Here is a 16927-nt window from a genome sequence, read left to right on the forward strand (position 1 = left end):
TCTACAGCCTAATTTAATTGTATATAAGTTTTAATCTTTATTTTTTAGTTCTGTTTTTCTATTCTTATGTATATAAAGAAAACATTTCTATTTGTGCGATTTGTTCTTGCACAGGTTAATCTTTTAGGTGTAGTTTTTACTGTATTTACTGGATGCCTAAATTTACTCGGGATCAATAGTATCTATCTATCTATCTTATCTATCTATCTATCTATCTATCTATCTATCTATCTATCTATCTATCTTTGGATGGCGGCAACCTAAAAACCTTTTTTATGTGTCATTGATAAAGTAGAACACTTGAATTTGACTTACTGAATAGATAGATAGATAGATAGATGATAGATAGATAGATAGATGATAGATAGTAGATACTTTATTGATCCCAAGCTGGGAAATTACAGTGCAGCAGCAGCATTACACACAAATACAATTACACAAACCGTCGCGGATACAATAAACTACTGTTTTGCATATTCCAACTAGTGTTTGCCAATAGATGATACAGATGCCATGAAATGGCTTTTCTCGTATGAGTAACGCCATCTCTGCTGTGGGTATGTAAATGATTCTCGAGTGTTCTTTGAAGTGGAAGTCATTCCAAGTACAAATATTTAGACCGACGTGTGTTCAGAACAAGCTGTTGGACTCACATTTGTTCAGCTGTATAGCAGACACTAAAGGAAAGATAAACATATTTAGTAATACAGGTGGTGGCGTTATCTCATAACGAGAAAGACATTTCATGGCATCTGTATCATCTATTTGGCCAAACACTAGTTGGAATATGCAAAACAGTAGAGTTTATTGTATCTGCAACGGGTGTAATTGTATTTGTGTGTAATGCTGCTGCTGCACTGTAATTTCCCAGCTTGGGATCAATAAAGTATCTATCTATCTATCTTTGGATGGCGGCAACCTGAAAACCTTTTGTTATAGTGTCATTGATAAAGTAGGAACACTTGAATTTGACTTACTTGAGATAGATAGATAGATAGATAGATAGATAGATAGATAGATAGATAGATACTTTATTGATCCCAAGCTGGGAAATTACAGTGCAGCAGCAGCATTACACACAAATACAATTACACCCGTTGCAGATACAATAAACTCTACTGTTTTGCATATTCCAACTAGTGTTTGGCCAAATAGATGATACAGATGCCATGAAATGTCTTTCTCGTTATGAGATAACGCCACCACCTGTATTACTAAATATGTTTATCTTTCCTTTAGTGTCTGCTATACAGCTGAACAAATGTGAGTCCAACAGCTCGTTCTGAACACACGTCCGTCTAAATATTTGTACTTGGAATGACTTCCACATTCGAGAATCATTTACATACCCACAGCAGAGATGCACACAGCAGTAATGAGTATTTTTTTGAAGTTAAAGTCTCCTTCCCGTACGAATTGTTAACGCATGTCCCGTCTTGAAACGTATGCCTCCTTTCCCACGGAGATGCTGTTTTAAGATACGACTGCTGACGTTTGGATTGTTGTTTTCCATGTGGGGATGACATCAGATTGTGTTTAATGTCGTGGGACTCGATAGCATCTTGGCACGGCGATTAAGAGAGAGAGAAAGAGAGAGAGACACTGTTTTCTGTTCAATCTGCTGTGTCAGCAATTAGCCGTACCATTTTATCAGCTCGTGGGGTATTTTATCGTCAACTGACTAACAACAAGTCTAAAAGGACACTGCGTCTTGTATTCTGTACCCAAAATAGCAGGAACCAATCAAATATTCCCCCACTGACACCAAAAAATGCATTTTTAATAGGTTTATTTGACCTAATTAGCGAGGTTCCTGGCATTTAACCATGTGCTCTCTCTCTCTCTGCTTGTTTTCCCTCCTCCCAGAAGCAACATGGATGAAGAGGAGCAGTTTGTTAACATCGATCTGAACGACGACAATATCTGCAGCGTGTGCAAGCTCGAGACGGAAACAGGGACCTTATCTTTCTGCCACGTGTGCTTTGAACTCAGCATCGAAGGTAAGACGCTATTAGCTACTGTTTCAAGGCAGCCTGTCTGTCTGAGCTTCACTGGCTAACTTCATAAAGAGGCAGGCGGTCTGTGGACAGATCAGCACCGGTATCACCTGCCAAGAGTTTCCAGTATTTGGATCGCTTCTGCAGAATCATCCGGATTAACTGTTTGATCATCACTTCCCATCATAGTGAATATGCACTCACTCCGAGTGGCTGTAATCCGCCCTCAGAACCTTTCAGGATACGTACGGGGGTAATGCGCCTGCGGGACCTGAGCCCTCTCCAAAGCGGGCCCCTGCGATTCAACCGTTTGATGTGCCACTCTCACTCAAGAGCCTGTGTTTGAAGGTTTTTCATCTCTTAATTAATGAGCGGCCTATTTGAAGAAGAATGGTAAATCATAAGGGATTAGATATGCCTCTCATTCGGCACTCGTCTCATAGATCCACAAAGGCTCTTTTCTGCAATGGAGAGGTGTGTGTGTGTTTGTGTGTGTGTTGATGTCTGCACAGTATGATTGTGTATGACTTGTAAAACAGCATCATATAGCTGACTAAGAGCTCCCTGAGTGGTCTATCATTCTGTTGACAGCGGGAGAAAATGCATATGCATGAAAGATTTATAGGTTTATTTTGTGGTACAAGAAAACTCCGCGTGGGGGTTATTGATTAATCACTCTGTTCTTTGTTTGCTGTGAAAGAGTCTTCAACCACAGTCCCGGACAGGCTTTGTTAGAATACTGCTTACATTACATGTGTTAGTAAGAGCTTGCATGCTTATTTACAGAAGCGTATTGAAAAAGTCGAAGTCAAAGGTCAGCAGTGGACCCTTTGGCCTTTGGTGTCCCTCCAGCTGATCGATGAGGAACGACAGATTCTTCCCTCTGTACAGCCCTATGTGTTTTAAAATCCTTCTTAATGTATCAATACGATATCAATATCGTCGACTGTGCTCTGTGACAACTGAATCTCGCCGTGTCTCAACCCCAGTATGATACACAACTTAATCAACGTGAAATCTTTCATGTTATAACGTTACACTGATACATTTTTATGTTTCCGGTGTGGCAACAATACACTTACGAACTTATTAATCCACATTATGCAGACGGATAATCTAAATATAGTAGAAAGATGCAGCCTAGGCTTGATGGAAAGTGCATAAATGATTTGATATCATGAGACATTCTACTTATTAAATCGAACAGTCTTAGTAAATGATCGATCTGTATCATATCTGACATGTAATACCACTTATTTACACACTGCTCCTGCAGCAGCTGGATGATATACATGCTGTTGCTTCTTTAAGGCTGAATCCAGTTCTCAGCGTCCTTTATTGTTTCTTCCTTTGTGGCTCACCAGCAGCCTATTTGGACATATGGGTCATGACGAGCATAACTTTTGACGAATGCTGTTTGTCTGTCCACAAAGGTACAGCTTGCTTGCCTGGCTCAGTTGGGGCGTCCTTGCTTGCTCCATTTAATGTTTGAGCCAGGGTGCCAGTGTTTGTGTCCTCAAAGCTTTTGACAAAACTGTGGCAGCCTTCGTGCTGATTCTCCGGCTACATCAGTGCCATTGTGTGCTTCTGGAGGGTTTTGATGTAGTCTCTGTGTGGTAATGTAGCGGCTGTTATGTAACTGGTGGGTCTTGGGGGTAAAAGAGAAATGAGAGAGGGAGGTTTGCAGACAAGCACGTTTTCCTGATGCGGCGAAGCGTTTCATTGGTGGGAGGGAAGCTCGCCAAGCTGCATGCGGTCACTTTGGCCACGGCTGATTGGAAACAAAGGCCAAGCCGAGTGTGCCTGCTGACCGCTCATGTAGCCACAGCGCTCATTCATCGCGTGCCATCCAGAACAAAAGTCCAATCAGCGCATATGTGGACAGAGCGTCCAAAAAAATATAAAAGGGGGTGAGATGGGTCTTCATCTCCCATTTCACACAGCAAACACACCCTCCCAGTGCCGTCCTGTTTTAAACCATATCATGCCATCTCAAAGGTGATTTGCTGCTGCTGAATATTCATTGTCTGTTTACTCAATGCAGGCTTTGAATATTTATAAGTTGGAATAGATGCAGAATGGTTTGGTTTTTAAAAAAAACAGGAGAGTGTGTTGATATCATGCAGAAAAGCTCTCTGCATGAATCAAATTATAAAGTTAATTTATTCAAAGTGTGTAGGAAAATGTCATCTCTCCACAGAACATCTACAGTGCTCTATTTATACCATCAGTTGGTATACCAAAGGGCAGAATTGTAGCAAGTTGAAAATACTTCTGTCACTCAGACTTGTTGACTAATTGGTGAGAAACATTTGCTCCAGACATGAATGCAAACCAGAAATAAAATCGAGTTTTTATAAATATATAATACCACTTTTACACTAAGTGATGCTATAATGAGCCAAAGAAAATATCTGTGGGTTCACGCAGGATGAGTTATGCACTTGATTTCTTGAAGATAACTCATATTTGGTTTCATTCTTTATAAAGAAATCCCACCCACCGACATATTTGCTGGGCTGTGGTTTTCTGTATTAAAATAACACTCATCCTGACCTTTTGCAATAAATAGGCACTCCAGTGATTTAGAGCAGCAGTAGACTAACTATGCAGGTTTTTAAAAAAAATCCCCAGTATGGGATAAACTCCCATACTGGGGACATACATCTCCCGTAGTGCAACTCAGATCATTTCCACCCGTAAACTCCTCAAGCTTTGCTTGAAGGCTTGCATGAAACGAGGTGTTCAGACTTGTGTCAGCTGCTGACACGCACAGTATCACAGTTAAAGTGTGACGGTACTAATAAAAACTATTTGTCATCGTTAGGTTTCAATAGGTTTTACGAGCTTGGAGGAATGAGCTGATGTTGATCGAAGGCAGAGAAGGCTTCAGCACACACGTACACGTGAAGGCTATCTGTGGCAGAAGTGTTGAGCACAGTACGAAGCAGGGTGAATGTTCAGGAAGTGCAGCCTTTTGTTGTAGCTCCAAGTGGTTGTTTCCTGAGGAAACTGCTCTGGCCTGTGTGCCACCAGAAAGCACCAACGAGAAATGTGTGTATTTATATATCGCTCTGCCTTTTTAGGGGATTTTTTTTAACTTTCTTTTTATCGTACTGCACCATCTGAGCTGTGCGCTACTCATGCTTACACAGCCCTGAGTGTCAACACAGTACAGCAGAGAGCAAGAGAGGTTCTGCTGTTGGCAAACGAAAACACCGAGAGCCAGTTCAGCCAGTCTCCAGTTGATGTTTATCTGATAAAGTGAAGCTGTTTCAAGCTAAACTAATTGGTGCATACCGGAGCAATTCTCATAATCATGGCAAGAGATTCTGGCATTAACGTGCATCTTGTGGGATCCGATCACAAGTGGACAGGCCGTCAGTACATCAGCTCGCACCTGACATCCGAGCGTGTCTCGAGTGACCACTTGTGATCAGCTCACACTTCCTCGTTCCACATACAAATAAACACGGACATCGTTTCTGGTTTGCGGTTGTGATTATGAGTCATCCAGTTTCAGTTTTACTGACTCTTTGGTTCTTTGGAAATCGTTGATCCACATTTTTACAGATTTTTAGATTAGCCGGGAGACTGAAGAGGCAGGATTACCAGCATGGAAGCGGACAGAGCTGCAGATTTGAAGCTTCAGAACGGCTCTTCAGAAACCTCACCTCGTCACACGTACGCCGTCCATTCTTTATACTGTCGGTGCTTTCACACCCAAGACGCATTAATGCCAGGCGTAAACGGCACCCTTGCGAGGATCATGGGGAGCTGGAGTCCATCCCAGCTGGCTGACACTGGGCCAGAGGGCCTCTGGACAGGCCGTGAGTCAGTTACAGGGCTGACACGTAGAGACAAAAATAATTCAGCCCTCCACACAGTTAAATTTGATTATCTGTTTATAGTCTCATCGATTGTAACACCAACGAAATTTGAAGGTTAGAAGATTTCAGCTCTCTCCCACTCTCAGTGTTCAAACAAAGCTTTTCTTAATGAACTGGTCTTACTTGCATGTGACAAGCTGTGCTATGTAAACACCTCAGAGATCTGACACCAGTCCGTCAGTCGAGCATTGTAACTTCCGGCCTTTCACACAGACCGCTTCCTTTATTGGTCTTCTGCTCCGGTTCTTCGGCTCCTTGTCGGACAAGACGTCCGCTGAGCTGCCAGGTTCAGCTGAAGCCCATCTCCATTCCTTTATCTGCTTACGTAATGCAGATTTTTTTATTTTTTGCTGAGGCCCGGCAGTATTAGCAGCTGGGTTTGGAGTGAAAAAACAGAAAATCCCTACAGTCACAGGCTGGAATGATGCAGTTGGTGCTGATTCTGGCTGCTGCTCTACAGGGACTATTGTAGCGCTCTCCTATAAACAGCTCATTCATTGTGGGTGAACTCTTCACCCTGGGGTGTAGAGAGGCCTAATTATGTTGCTGCCTGTGGTAGCGATATGTTTGAACACAGTTGGGAGTCCAGAGATTTGCTGAAGCTACTGTATGGTCCACCTCTCCGATCCCAGTAATACACTGCCATAACTCTTTATGTATAATGAGTTGCTTTGTGTGAACGTATAGCTCCTTTTTCAAAGCTTATCATCTTCATTAGCCGCTCAAACATAAATAAACCGCCTCATGGGGTTTATTCTTTATTGTTACACCTCTCATATAATTGGTTGGTTTGTGAGGCTCTAAACTAATTTAAGCCCTGTTTGCACGTGACTGCTATTACCAGAGGAGGTCAAGTGATTTAGACATTACCGTCCACGTCTGTGTTTCATGCTGCGCTTCCACACTAGATAATCAAAGTCTTTGTTTTACTCTTTACTGACGAAGAGGCACTCAAAAAGCATTTCGATCAAACGGTGCACGACCACAGCATTTAGGAAAATATCCAGACCGCGTTTGTTGCTGTGCATGTCATCCGTCTCATCTTTTTAGTTCTTCTTTTGCGTTGGATTAAGATCACAGACAGTTCCCTGAGTAGTACTTGAGCCAACACCATGAAAATAGAACTACAACTGCTTTTATAAAAGACATTTATCTTCTACCACCTCGCTGTCATGTTCATTGAGGATGGTAACAGCAGCCACAGCAAAGGTAGCCACGTGTCTCCGTTACACTATCAATTTACCGAACGTTTCATCGTATCTACCCTGTAGGGACACACTGGGGTAGGACGGAGGAGGAGGATAGGGATAGGAGGCATTAAATGGCTAATAGTACTAACACAACTTAAAATAATTTACAATCCCTTCTCTGAGTTTATTCCTTAATTGCTGATGACACTACATGAATAAAGGAGTTGTTTCTGGTTGAATGTATGACTGTGCGAGCAGACTTGTTGGTTGTATCATTTCTAGCTGTGGTCAGATGCAGTTTGCAGCAAATTATGAGATTTGTTGGTGGGTATTTGTAAGAGAGCCTCGACATACTTCAAACCTAAAGTGTTGTTCTCGTTTGTAATCATGACAGGTTTTTATAACTTGTGAATATGGCTCCAGTAACCCGGTAGCTCACCTGGTGTATGTTAAGCGTACCAGGCCCTCGATAAGATTTTTACGATTCCGATTCCATTATCAATTCTCTTATCGATTCTCATTTGGGAAAAAAGGAGAACAAACTGTTTGATCAGCATCATCTAGAGGAGGTAGTGAACTGGAGCGAGTACTAGTACAGCTGCCAGCCTCTAAGCCAGCCAGACTCTCTCTCTCGTCATGGTCATCTTCTAAATGTAATGCAGAAGGCATTCGTTTAATGTGAACTGTTATAGCATGTTTTACAAAGAAGAAGATCGTGCTAACATGGTGTGTTATTTACCTTCCTTCCCTTCCGTAGTAACGGCAGAGGTGGTCATAGCCAGGTTGCTGCCGCTGCTGCTAGGTTGAGATTCATCTCCAGTCCGAAGTGTGTCAAAAACACGACATTCATTTAAAAATATTGCATGTTGCGTGCGCAAATGTTCGTTGTGTTCCCTCCCGACGCTGTTATCTCCACTTTGCAATGATTGCAAGTCGCCCTGTTGCCGTCTATTTTGGTAAAATGCAGCCAAACTTTGGAGCGTTTGAACCGAGTAGGTGACGTTGTTTACTACTGATTGCACTGCACTTGCGAAACTTGTGTAAGTTACGTTAAGTCGTGTTTACTGGAATCGAGCGTGCGTAACTTCAGGTGACGTTATCCGTGCTTTCTGGAATCGATAAGAGAATCGTTAGATAACCTGCCAAACGATTACATGCAATTGAAACACACGGAACCGGTTCTCAACAAGAACCAGTTCTCGATTCCCATCCCTACTTCTCCACGTCATCCCCTCTCTCTCCTTTTCCTTTCCCGTCTCTCTCTACTGTCACTGTCAAGATAAATACACAGCCTGCTCCACGAGGAAAAGAAGAATAAGTGTGTCACTGACTATACTGTACACAGTTGTACACAGCAGAAGCTGCTATGGCTTTTATTACAGTTCTTTCAAGGTTAAGAGCTCTAATCAACAAGCGCAGAGTCAGTCTGTAGTGAAACATTGTAGAAATATTTTTTTTGACGTGAGTGGGATATTTTACTTGCATCTCATAAAAGAAGACTGACATTGTAATATGAAGTATTAATTATGACAGCAGTTGCCTGATAATTGCAGTGTGAGATCAATCAGATGTCAAATTACATACATTGCCTTATATTATATAATAATTGACACTTGTTGTCCTTTGAAATCACTGAGAAACGGGAGCATAGACCATAACCACTTGTTGTTGGTAGATCATTTTAAACATGTTTTGATGTTTTATGACCATAACTGGGATCCTTAATGGTACTGACGTTAGTTTGAGAAATAATTCAAATATAATACGCGTTCTCATGAGTTTACAGTCCCTGGTGACTGTGTCTTCCTCCACCAGAATGATTTCACTTTCGTCTCTTCACATCTTCACTTCATCAAATTGTGCATGTCTGAGGAATGCAAATTGGATGTCTATTCCTGTTTTGGTAACTGTGGCAACAAGTGTTAAACGCAGCACTCGAAGCAGTTCAGGATATTTGATGAAGTTTGATGCACTTACTGTTCAGAAACCACCACGTGGGCAGAAATAAGTTTGTGTGCGTGCAGCGTCGAGTATTCACAGGCTTTCACAGGTTTTCCTGAGGGTGGAGCGGATGCCGTAGCTATTGTTGTGTTTACGTTTGCTGTGGTTTCATACAGCGGCGTAATGGCTGTTAGGGTTGTTGAGTTCAGATGTCACCGAGTTCACCATTCATTTCAGCTCTATGTTTGTATCCAAGCTGCTGACCACACATTCTTCGAAGGCGTGCCATGCAGCTCTGTTTGACACCTTACTTATTTTCACACTCGACCTCTGTCCCACTTGTCCCAGCACCAGCTCTCAAACGTTCACATCCTCTGAAGTGTGTCAAGGATTGAATGTCCCTTTTTTCATTTTTAGCACACACACACATGCTGTTGCTCCAAGCGAGATAAAAACGTGTTCCTTTATTCATTGCACTTGAATGTAAGACAGAGCAGTGTCCGTGTTATGCTCTGCAGACATGCACGAAGGCGACAAACACAGCTGTATTGAAACATCTCTGACGGCAGCCACAAGGCCGAGTGGTTATTTCACAACGAGAGTCATGCAACATCCAACTGGCATCTTTGTTCCTCAGAGTTTTGGTCCTGCGTCACTCTGAATTCTGTGGTACTCAAACGCTTCGATTGTCTTTGTGACTTTGCTACTTTATTTTCTGGGCTCAGGATCTCCTCATTCTAGTGATCTATCATAGATTATATTAGCAACTGCAAAATTTAAATCTTCCCCTTCATTGTTAATTCTAGCCAGCGTGTTCATATGATGCAATTTCTGCCAAGTTTCACCCATTCTTCGATCGTCCGAGCAGCTCTAAGTTTTAAAAGCTCATATGTAGATATATTTGGCTTCCTGATTGGTTCCCTAACAAACACAGTCTTCGTGATACAGGTAGCAGCACCAGTGACCGTATAAAGAATGGACACAGCCTGAGTGACGTAGGTTTCCGGAGGCGCTGTTTTGAAGCCGAAAACATGCATCCGTCCAATCTAAATATCGGCAAAGATGTACATCATCGGCGGACCTGAGGCCGGTCAAACGGCGCCTGTGTGCTCTAATAAGCTTAACTCCCCCCTTGCCTGTCTCATGTGTTTCCCTGTATTTGATCAAATGTTTAACGAACCCTCCTCACTCAAACCAAGCAGCTGAAAACGATGAACAACACGAGGTGTTTATATTTAACACTCGCCCCTGAGATCTAATCATGTGTCTGTGCTTTGTCTCGTTGCTGTTGTTGAACTGAATGACAGCCCCATTGGTCAACGTCTCTGACTGTCACAGCTGAACAATGTTGATTCACCTCCAGTGAATAGTCTGTGTGTGTGTGTGTTTGCGCTTATGTGTGCAGCCATGAAAGACAGTAGTGCTAAGCTGCTTAGCCTGGAGTGAGGTCTTTGGCTGGTGGTGCACTGGCCTGGTTGTGGGCCAATGATTTTTCTGCTAGGCAAGTGGTAGTCAGTGTGTTTTTGTGTCTAAACACTGATCGGATTATAACACGGCCCTTTGATAGGCTGAACGCGCCTGGACATTCATCGGCCATTCAGCAGGCGATATTCTCACAGCACTCACATACCTTTATATATACTGCAGCTCCCCACAGGACTAATCCATTGTAAAGTCTTTACAGGGGTCAAAACACACATACACAGAAGCTAAGAATAGACCTCAGCCCACACAGTTGTGTAATGGTCTCAAACCTTTCTATGGACTGAGACATAAGAACACAGAACGCTGCGGCCATCCTCCACATCCTCGATGACGAAGGAAAGGACTTAGGAGGTCAGTTTTTTACTACCCCTGATGTTTTAAAAGCTGGTCATACACTTGAAAGAGAGCAGACATCACATCTGATCTTCATACATCTATCACACATCACAGCCACGGCCTGCTTCACTTATGTTTTGTTCTTACCAACAGTTGGACAAGTTTCCTTTTCCTGTGACGTGAAATGAAAACAAAGTTGTTCCCTTGGCACGCACATTTATGAGGCCTCTCTCTGTTTGGACTTTATGTACACTCTGGCCTAAAAACTTTGGCACAGGGAGTCTTTGAGACCGCAACTAGAAACTAATTTAGCATCAAAGTATTTCTATTCTCTGGGAGCTGTCAGCTACAGGATGTCAGTTACTGTGTGGAATCTGGTGCTTTCTAAAAGCCCTGCAGAACACACACCACCAGACATGCAGGCTCAGTCAGTCTGTGTGTGTGTGTGTGTGTGTGTGTGTGTGTGTGTGTGTGTGTACCTATTGTGCTGTGGCCATGTGCATGTATTGACCTGTGGTTTCCTGTGCTCATCCGTCTGCCGGTTAAAGCGCTGAGAGAGGCACGGCAGGTAAAACCTACCCAAGAGAGTTCTTTTTAAATCTGTGGACAGCAGTGACTAATCTCCTCACCTCAGGCTCCAACACGTTCGCCCCGGTCTGCTGAGAAATGTAGGCCCTGAGAAAAAGAAGGCCATCACACAAACGTCTGTGCAGCACACTCTCACTTCAGCCTCACATGCTGCACACACTTCTCACCCTCAGTTTCTCTTTGTTTAACAGAAAGACTCTGGTCTGAGTTATTGTCATTTCCCTCCACAGGAACGGACCAAACTGTTCTTCCTAATAGAGGCACTTCCCAGAAATGTCGTCTTAATTACAGATTGTCAGCCCGTGTACTCAAGATGTTTTTCATCCGGTATAAACAATGAGACAAAGTGGAGACTGCAAGATTGTATTCAAGTTTTTGTTGCTGTCTGACAGATACCAGAATATCATAAAAAAGCAGATGAATGAATGGACACGACCACAATGTTTCAGATATGATGCATGTGTTTGAATTGAGTCTGGGTTCATCTCAACGCTCTGATGGCTAATCCACTGCACGCTAAGCAGCTTTCACACTGAGATCATGACAGGTCAATCTGCCAGTTTTAGCTTCATACTAGTTTACTTTTATTTGCTGTGGCGAGTTCAACAGGTCAGTATGTCTCGCTCCAATTCTGCCATCATAACTGTTGACTCATTGTTTTGTGTCTCTGGTTGCAGGTGTCTCCGCTGCTACCTTGTTGCACTCAAAGTCCCTGCGCGGCCACAGAGACTGCTTTGAGAAATGCCACCTCATCGCCAACCAGAAGCTGTCGCGCTCCAAGAGCTCCCGAAGTGCCTACGAGGGCATGAAGCTGGCCCTCAGCCAGAAGCTGAACCGCATCATCCAGTACGCCCAGAACAAAGACAATGTCTCCTCCAACGGCCCCGGCAGACGGGGGACCAGACTTCATTGTTACAGCCAGCAGAGCGACTGCAAGCTGCTTCCCCAGTCTGACGCCCAGGTGCCTCGGTACGCGCCCTGCTGGGACACGGGCAAAGCGACACGGCTGCCCGATTACACCATGGGGATGTTGGAGTGCCACACAGCGGAGGAGCTGGGGCTTTTGCAGGAGTCACAGTCTGAAGTTTGGTCGAGTGACGGCAGGAAAGGTCTACACAGCCGGAGCCAGTCGTCAGGAGGACAGCCTCAGCGCAGACACCAGGGACACAGCAGAGATGAATGTGAGCACAAGTTCACCTCTTTTACCGGAAACTTTACGAACTTAAGTTTAGTCAGTGTGTAAGAGAAGCTTCAGTGGAAGGCTGATTTTCTTTTGATGAAAGTACGTCAACAGAAATGAATTGCTGCACTCTTGCCCTGTTCAGTTTGGTGTGAAAAACCTCCGAGCACGTGTTCGTTAAAAGCAAACAGACAAAACGGTGACACCGGAACACAAGACACATTCTTACATTCTCACTCGGTCTGTCCTTCATCCTCGTCTTTGTGAGGATCTCTCCGGAGAAAAGTTAATTTTCCTGTAGCCTCGAGATGCAGCGTGTCCTTGGTTTTCTCGGGTCACTATTAAAGCTGCTCGCGACTACAGATTCTGTGCTTTTAAATGACAGAGGACCGTGTGAATATCTCTACATTCACACGACATCAGACTACACTCACTGTTCGGATCTTCAACCTGCAAATGAGAGGAAGGATGTGAGCTCTTCAGTTTTTCCATTAGTTTGTGATATTATCAGTTGTGGTGGCGGCATTTAGTTCAGCAGCACATGAATGAAATAACTCAATCATTCTGATGCTGCTCAGAATAGTCCAAAAAAGACATGAGCGAGTTACAATATGTTTGCTATCCTCATATGTTTAATTAGCTAATTAGTTTGTCAGTAATATCTATGGTCTATTTTTGTGTCTCTGGAACATTCACTCATGAACGGCTGCTTTTATTGGCTGCTGACTTAAAACTTAATCTTTAATGATGCATTTTATTTGTTTCCGACTTCATGCACACACATACAGAATAAAACTATGTTTCTGTTTGTAGTTAGAGGCAGAGAGAGGAGAAAAGCGAGGGAGGCATGGAGACGATTCCTCTGTGAGATCACCTGCGATGAGTTTTAATGCAGCCGAATTCACGATACAGTCGTTTTCATTAACAAAATTCTTCAAGTATGAAATTTGATCCCAGCTCATAAACCATATGTTCACCTGCGGTCGTTATGAAGCTGCTGAGCTGCTGATTAAATCATTATTTTATAGTTACGACATTGTCAAAGAAAATGAACCAAAATGCCGGTTAATGACAGCAGCTGTGCCGAGAGATCGGCTTAAATGTTTTTATATTAAAGTACAGTCACATCTGAAGGAGTTGCTGTGTGTCTGCTGACAAAACAACAAAAACAACCTTAAAACTGTTTCATATGTGTCTGCCGAAGAGCAAACACTCAGGAATATTGTGAACATTCAGTGTGACTAATAACTGTTTTTTTCTTGTAGTGACTAAAATGAGTGTGGACGAACTCCATCAGCTGAACGGCCAGCTGCTGATGCAGATTCAAAGTGAGTGTTTTTTTTTTACTGCCATTTGGGGTCAAGTTGTACAACACAGCAGACTGAACGAGGGGCTCGTTCAAAGCGGTGAAAGTTTGGAAAATGTTTTCAGAGAAAAACACTTGAATTCATAAATAGTCCTTGAAAAATGCTTCATCCAAACAGTGACTCATAGAAAACAAACATCTTTTAATATCTGAAACGAAATGATCAAATTTGTTTCTGTTGAACTTTATTTCTCACAATTGTATTTATAGTATCAATTCAAATTCTTGGTTTGAACGTGCTTGTGTTTTACTCTAAGCTGTAAGAACCATGAATATTACATTCAACAGTTTGAATCATAATTTTCTGTCATCAGTCTGTAATGCTCATCTCTCATAGATTTTCTAGGAAATAAGCAGCATCAGTAAAAAAAGTGTGAGCTTCAGAACATGAAACTCAAAGTTAAATCTTTTGTTTTCTACTCACGATAACAGCTAAGCTGCACGGCAGGGCCATTACAAAACACAGCAGAAAGCATTTTTGTCTAACTCCTTTTTAATTACCACCGCAGTCATCGTTAAACATTTAATATTGATGTTTTCGTCTTCAGCGAGCGATCAAACGAGCCAAACTGTCGGCCTGGCCGGTGTCGAGAGGGAAATGACACGAGCTAATGCGAGATGTCCTCTGATAAAGTGAAAGTCTGGTGGGAGCCTGGCCCACACATTCTTATTCACCCTTCAGAGGCGGTCGCCTCCGTGTGTTTTGTCTTTTCTCAGAACAGATGGGTCTGTTATTGCTCATCCTAAATTATTTAGGAGTTCCACAAAAGCCCGAGAATTTAATGATCGACACAGTCCTGTTATGCTGGAACTGTTTCCGTGTCTATAATTCTATAAATGACTGAAGTTGTTAATTTGATTTTCTTGTTGTGGGAGTATCTTAAGCAGATGCATTTTTATCTGCTCTGTACTCCTTCAGTAATCTCTTATTGATTTGTGCATAGGTTGACCTTGTGGGTGATAAAACCACTGATTCTCTCTCTCTCTCCTTCCACAGAGGTCTTCGAGGAGCTTACCGTGGCCGTGCAGGAAAAAGACTCGCTGGCGTCGGAGCTGCACGTGCGTCACATCGCCATCGAGCAGCTCTTTAAAAACTGTGCCAAGCTTCCATGGCTGCACATTAGCAGGGCCGGTGTCAAGGCCAGCAGCAGCAGCGGTCCTGTGGAGTGAGGAGGTCCACGCTGAGAAAGAACACTGAAGAAAAACAAAAAGCCTTCATGTAAACTGAGTGACTTTTTTACGACGCGATGGCGACATCGAGGTTAGATCTGCGTTAGAGCAACATTCAGGGCTGAGTTGACATGGCTTCCGTTCTCGTGGTTGCAGTGATGATGCAAGGATTAATGGTGGTTTGCCGTTTTTTAAACAAATTGCTGGTCTGGCATGCGACCTGACTTCCACCAGACTCATGTACCCAGGACGCATGTTAATAACCGGCGGGAACGGGGCTCAAAGTTTCCCGGGCCTGACGCACAATGAGGACAGAGAATATCTTTTAAAGATTTTAAAGACTGAGAAACAGCGTGTCTGGATTATTTTACATAAATGGTTGCTGTTGGTTTTATTTCTTTTCATTTTAGTTTGCTGTCAAACATTTTTCATTGTTTTTTTTATTTTCTGTAGATACATTTTCTACCTTTTTTCTGCACTGCGTAACACTTGTTGTCTTATGATTGTCTGCAGACAGGTGTGATGGGTGATGCAGACGAGCAGCAGTGTTCGATTGCTGTCCTAATGTTAAAGCGTTGACAAGGTTCAAGTGTGTTCCTGCAGCTGCAACAAGAGTTTAGAGTTCTGAAAAATGTGGTGCACTGAGATATTTCCCATTTTCTAGATGGAGATGGATTCAGCCTGCTGGGAAAATTACACATAATACGCACACAAAAGCTTTAATAGAGGTCTAATAAATGACAAATAATATGGAATTTAAAGAGGTAATGTATGCAAATCAAGGCTAATCTGGAAAAGGGCAAGTGTAAGACAACACCCAGAAGTCCCCTCAAGCATCACTGCAGCAAAGACAAATGAAGAGCGTGAAGTTTAATAAGGCTCTACAAGCTGTGCCGGTTTTTTGTCCGGAGGAGGGGTGATTACTATTTTGGGAGTGTCTACTCTGCAACAGCTGGTTGGCAAACAGCAACGGGAAATATCAGTTAATAAATATCAGTTAAGACACCCACTTAAAGTGATGTATATTTAGTTTTAAAGGTTAACGTTTGGGTTTATTGTAACGATTACTGCTGGTGAGTGATGAGTTACTTGATATTTACGACGGCGCCGTTCGCCGTCTGTCGTATAGCTGTCAAGCACAAGTCGTATGTATGGCTACGCACTGAGCAGGAGAGGAGAGAAAGAAAATATTGAAAAAAGAATAATCCAGCTGCCAAACCAAAGTCTGTATTTGTTCTGTTTTACATTTGAACTACAAGCATTTGACTTAGATACCGATAAACGGAGGAAAGATGCAATACTGAAGTGTATGTTGCTTAGAGATTTCATCTGTTTGGTTCAGTGGGTGTTATAATGAACCAGATGTTTTTACTCTAAACGTGCTGATGTGGAAATGATTGAATACACATGCCGTATGTTTTCTGTTTTCTTCTTCCTTCACATGCAGTGTTAACTTTTGTTGCCCTCTCTCTATCTCTGTACTGACGTGTGAGAGCTGCGTTGATGTCACAGCAATACAAACAGGATAGTTTAGTCTACTGTGCCTCTGGAGGTCCCTGATTTTTGAACAAAAGGAGACAAAGACGGATGTAGGAGACGGTATCAACAGTCAGTGTTTGGGAGCCTGTAGTTTTTGCTGTTTGTTTATTATTCAGGAACCCTATGCAAGAAAGAGAGAAATAAATCAGAAGCCTTATAAAGTAGAAAATATCTCAAAGAATATTGGTTTGTCTGAGTTTTCCTCGGAGGAGGTCACAGAGCTACACGGTATAATAAGCTGGGCG

General features: G+C 42.7%; 1 protein-coding gene across 1 annotated transcript in view; it reads left to right on the top strand.

Annotated features, from left to right (window-relative positions):
• Positions 1 to 16846, top strand: part of cxxiih21orf91 (chromosome XXII C21orf91 homolog) — a 17751-nt gene extending 905 nt beyond the window's left edge. Inside the window, exons 2-5 of the mRNA XM_027273624.1 lie at positions 1867 to 2000; positions 12105 to 12608; positions 13873 to 13935; positions 14971 to 16846. Of these exons, the coding sequence (XP_027129425.1) occupies positions 1874 to 2000; positions 12105 to 12608; positions 13873 to 13935; positions 14971 to 15143 (867 nt within the window). The 5' untranslated portion in view covers positions 1867 to 1873 and the 3' untranslated portion in view covers positions 15144 to 16846. The remainder of the gene's footprint in view (positions 1 to 1866; positions 2001 to 12104; positions 12609 to 13872; positions 13936 to 14970) is intronic.
• The last annotated feature ends 81 nt before the right edge of the window (positions 16847 to 16927 follow it).

Source organism: Larimichthys crocea, chromosome XXII, assembly GCF_000972845.2.
Source record: "Larimichthys crocea isolate SSNF chromosome XXII, L_crocea_2.0, whole genome shotgun sequence".
Lineage (NCBI taxonomy): Eukaryota > Metazoa > Chordata > Actinopteri > Sciaenidae > Larimichthys > Larimichthys crocea.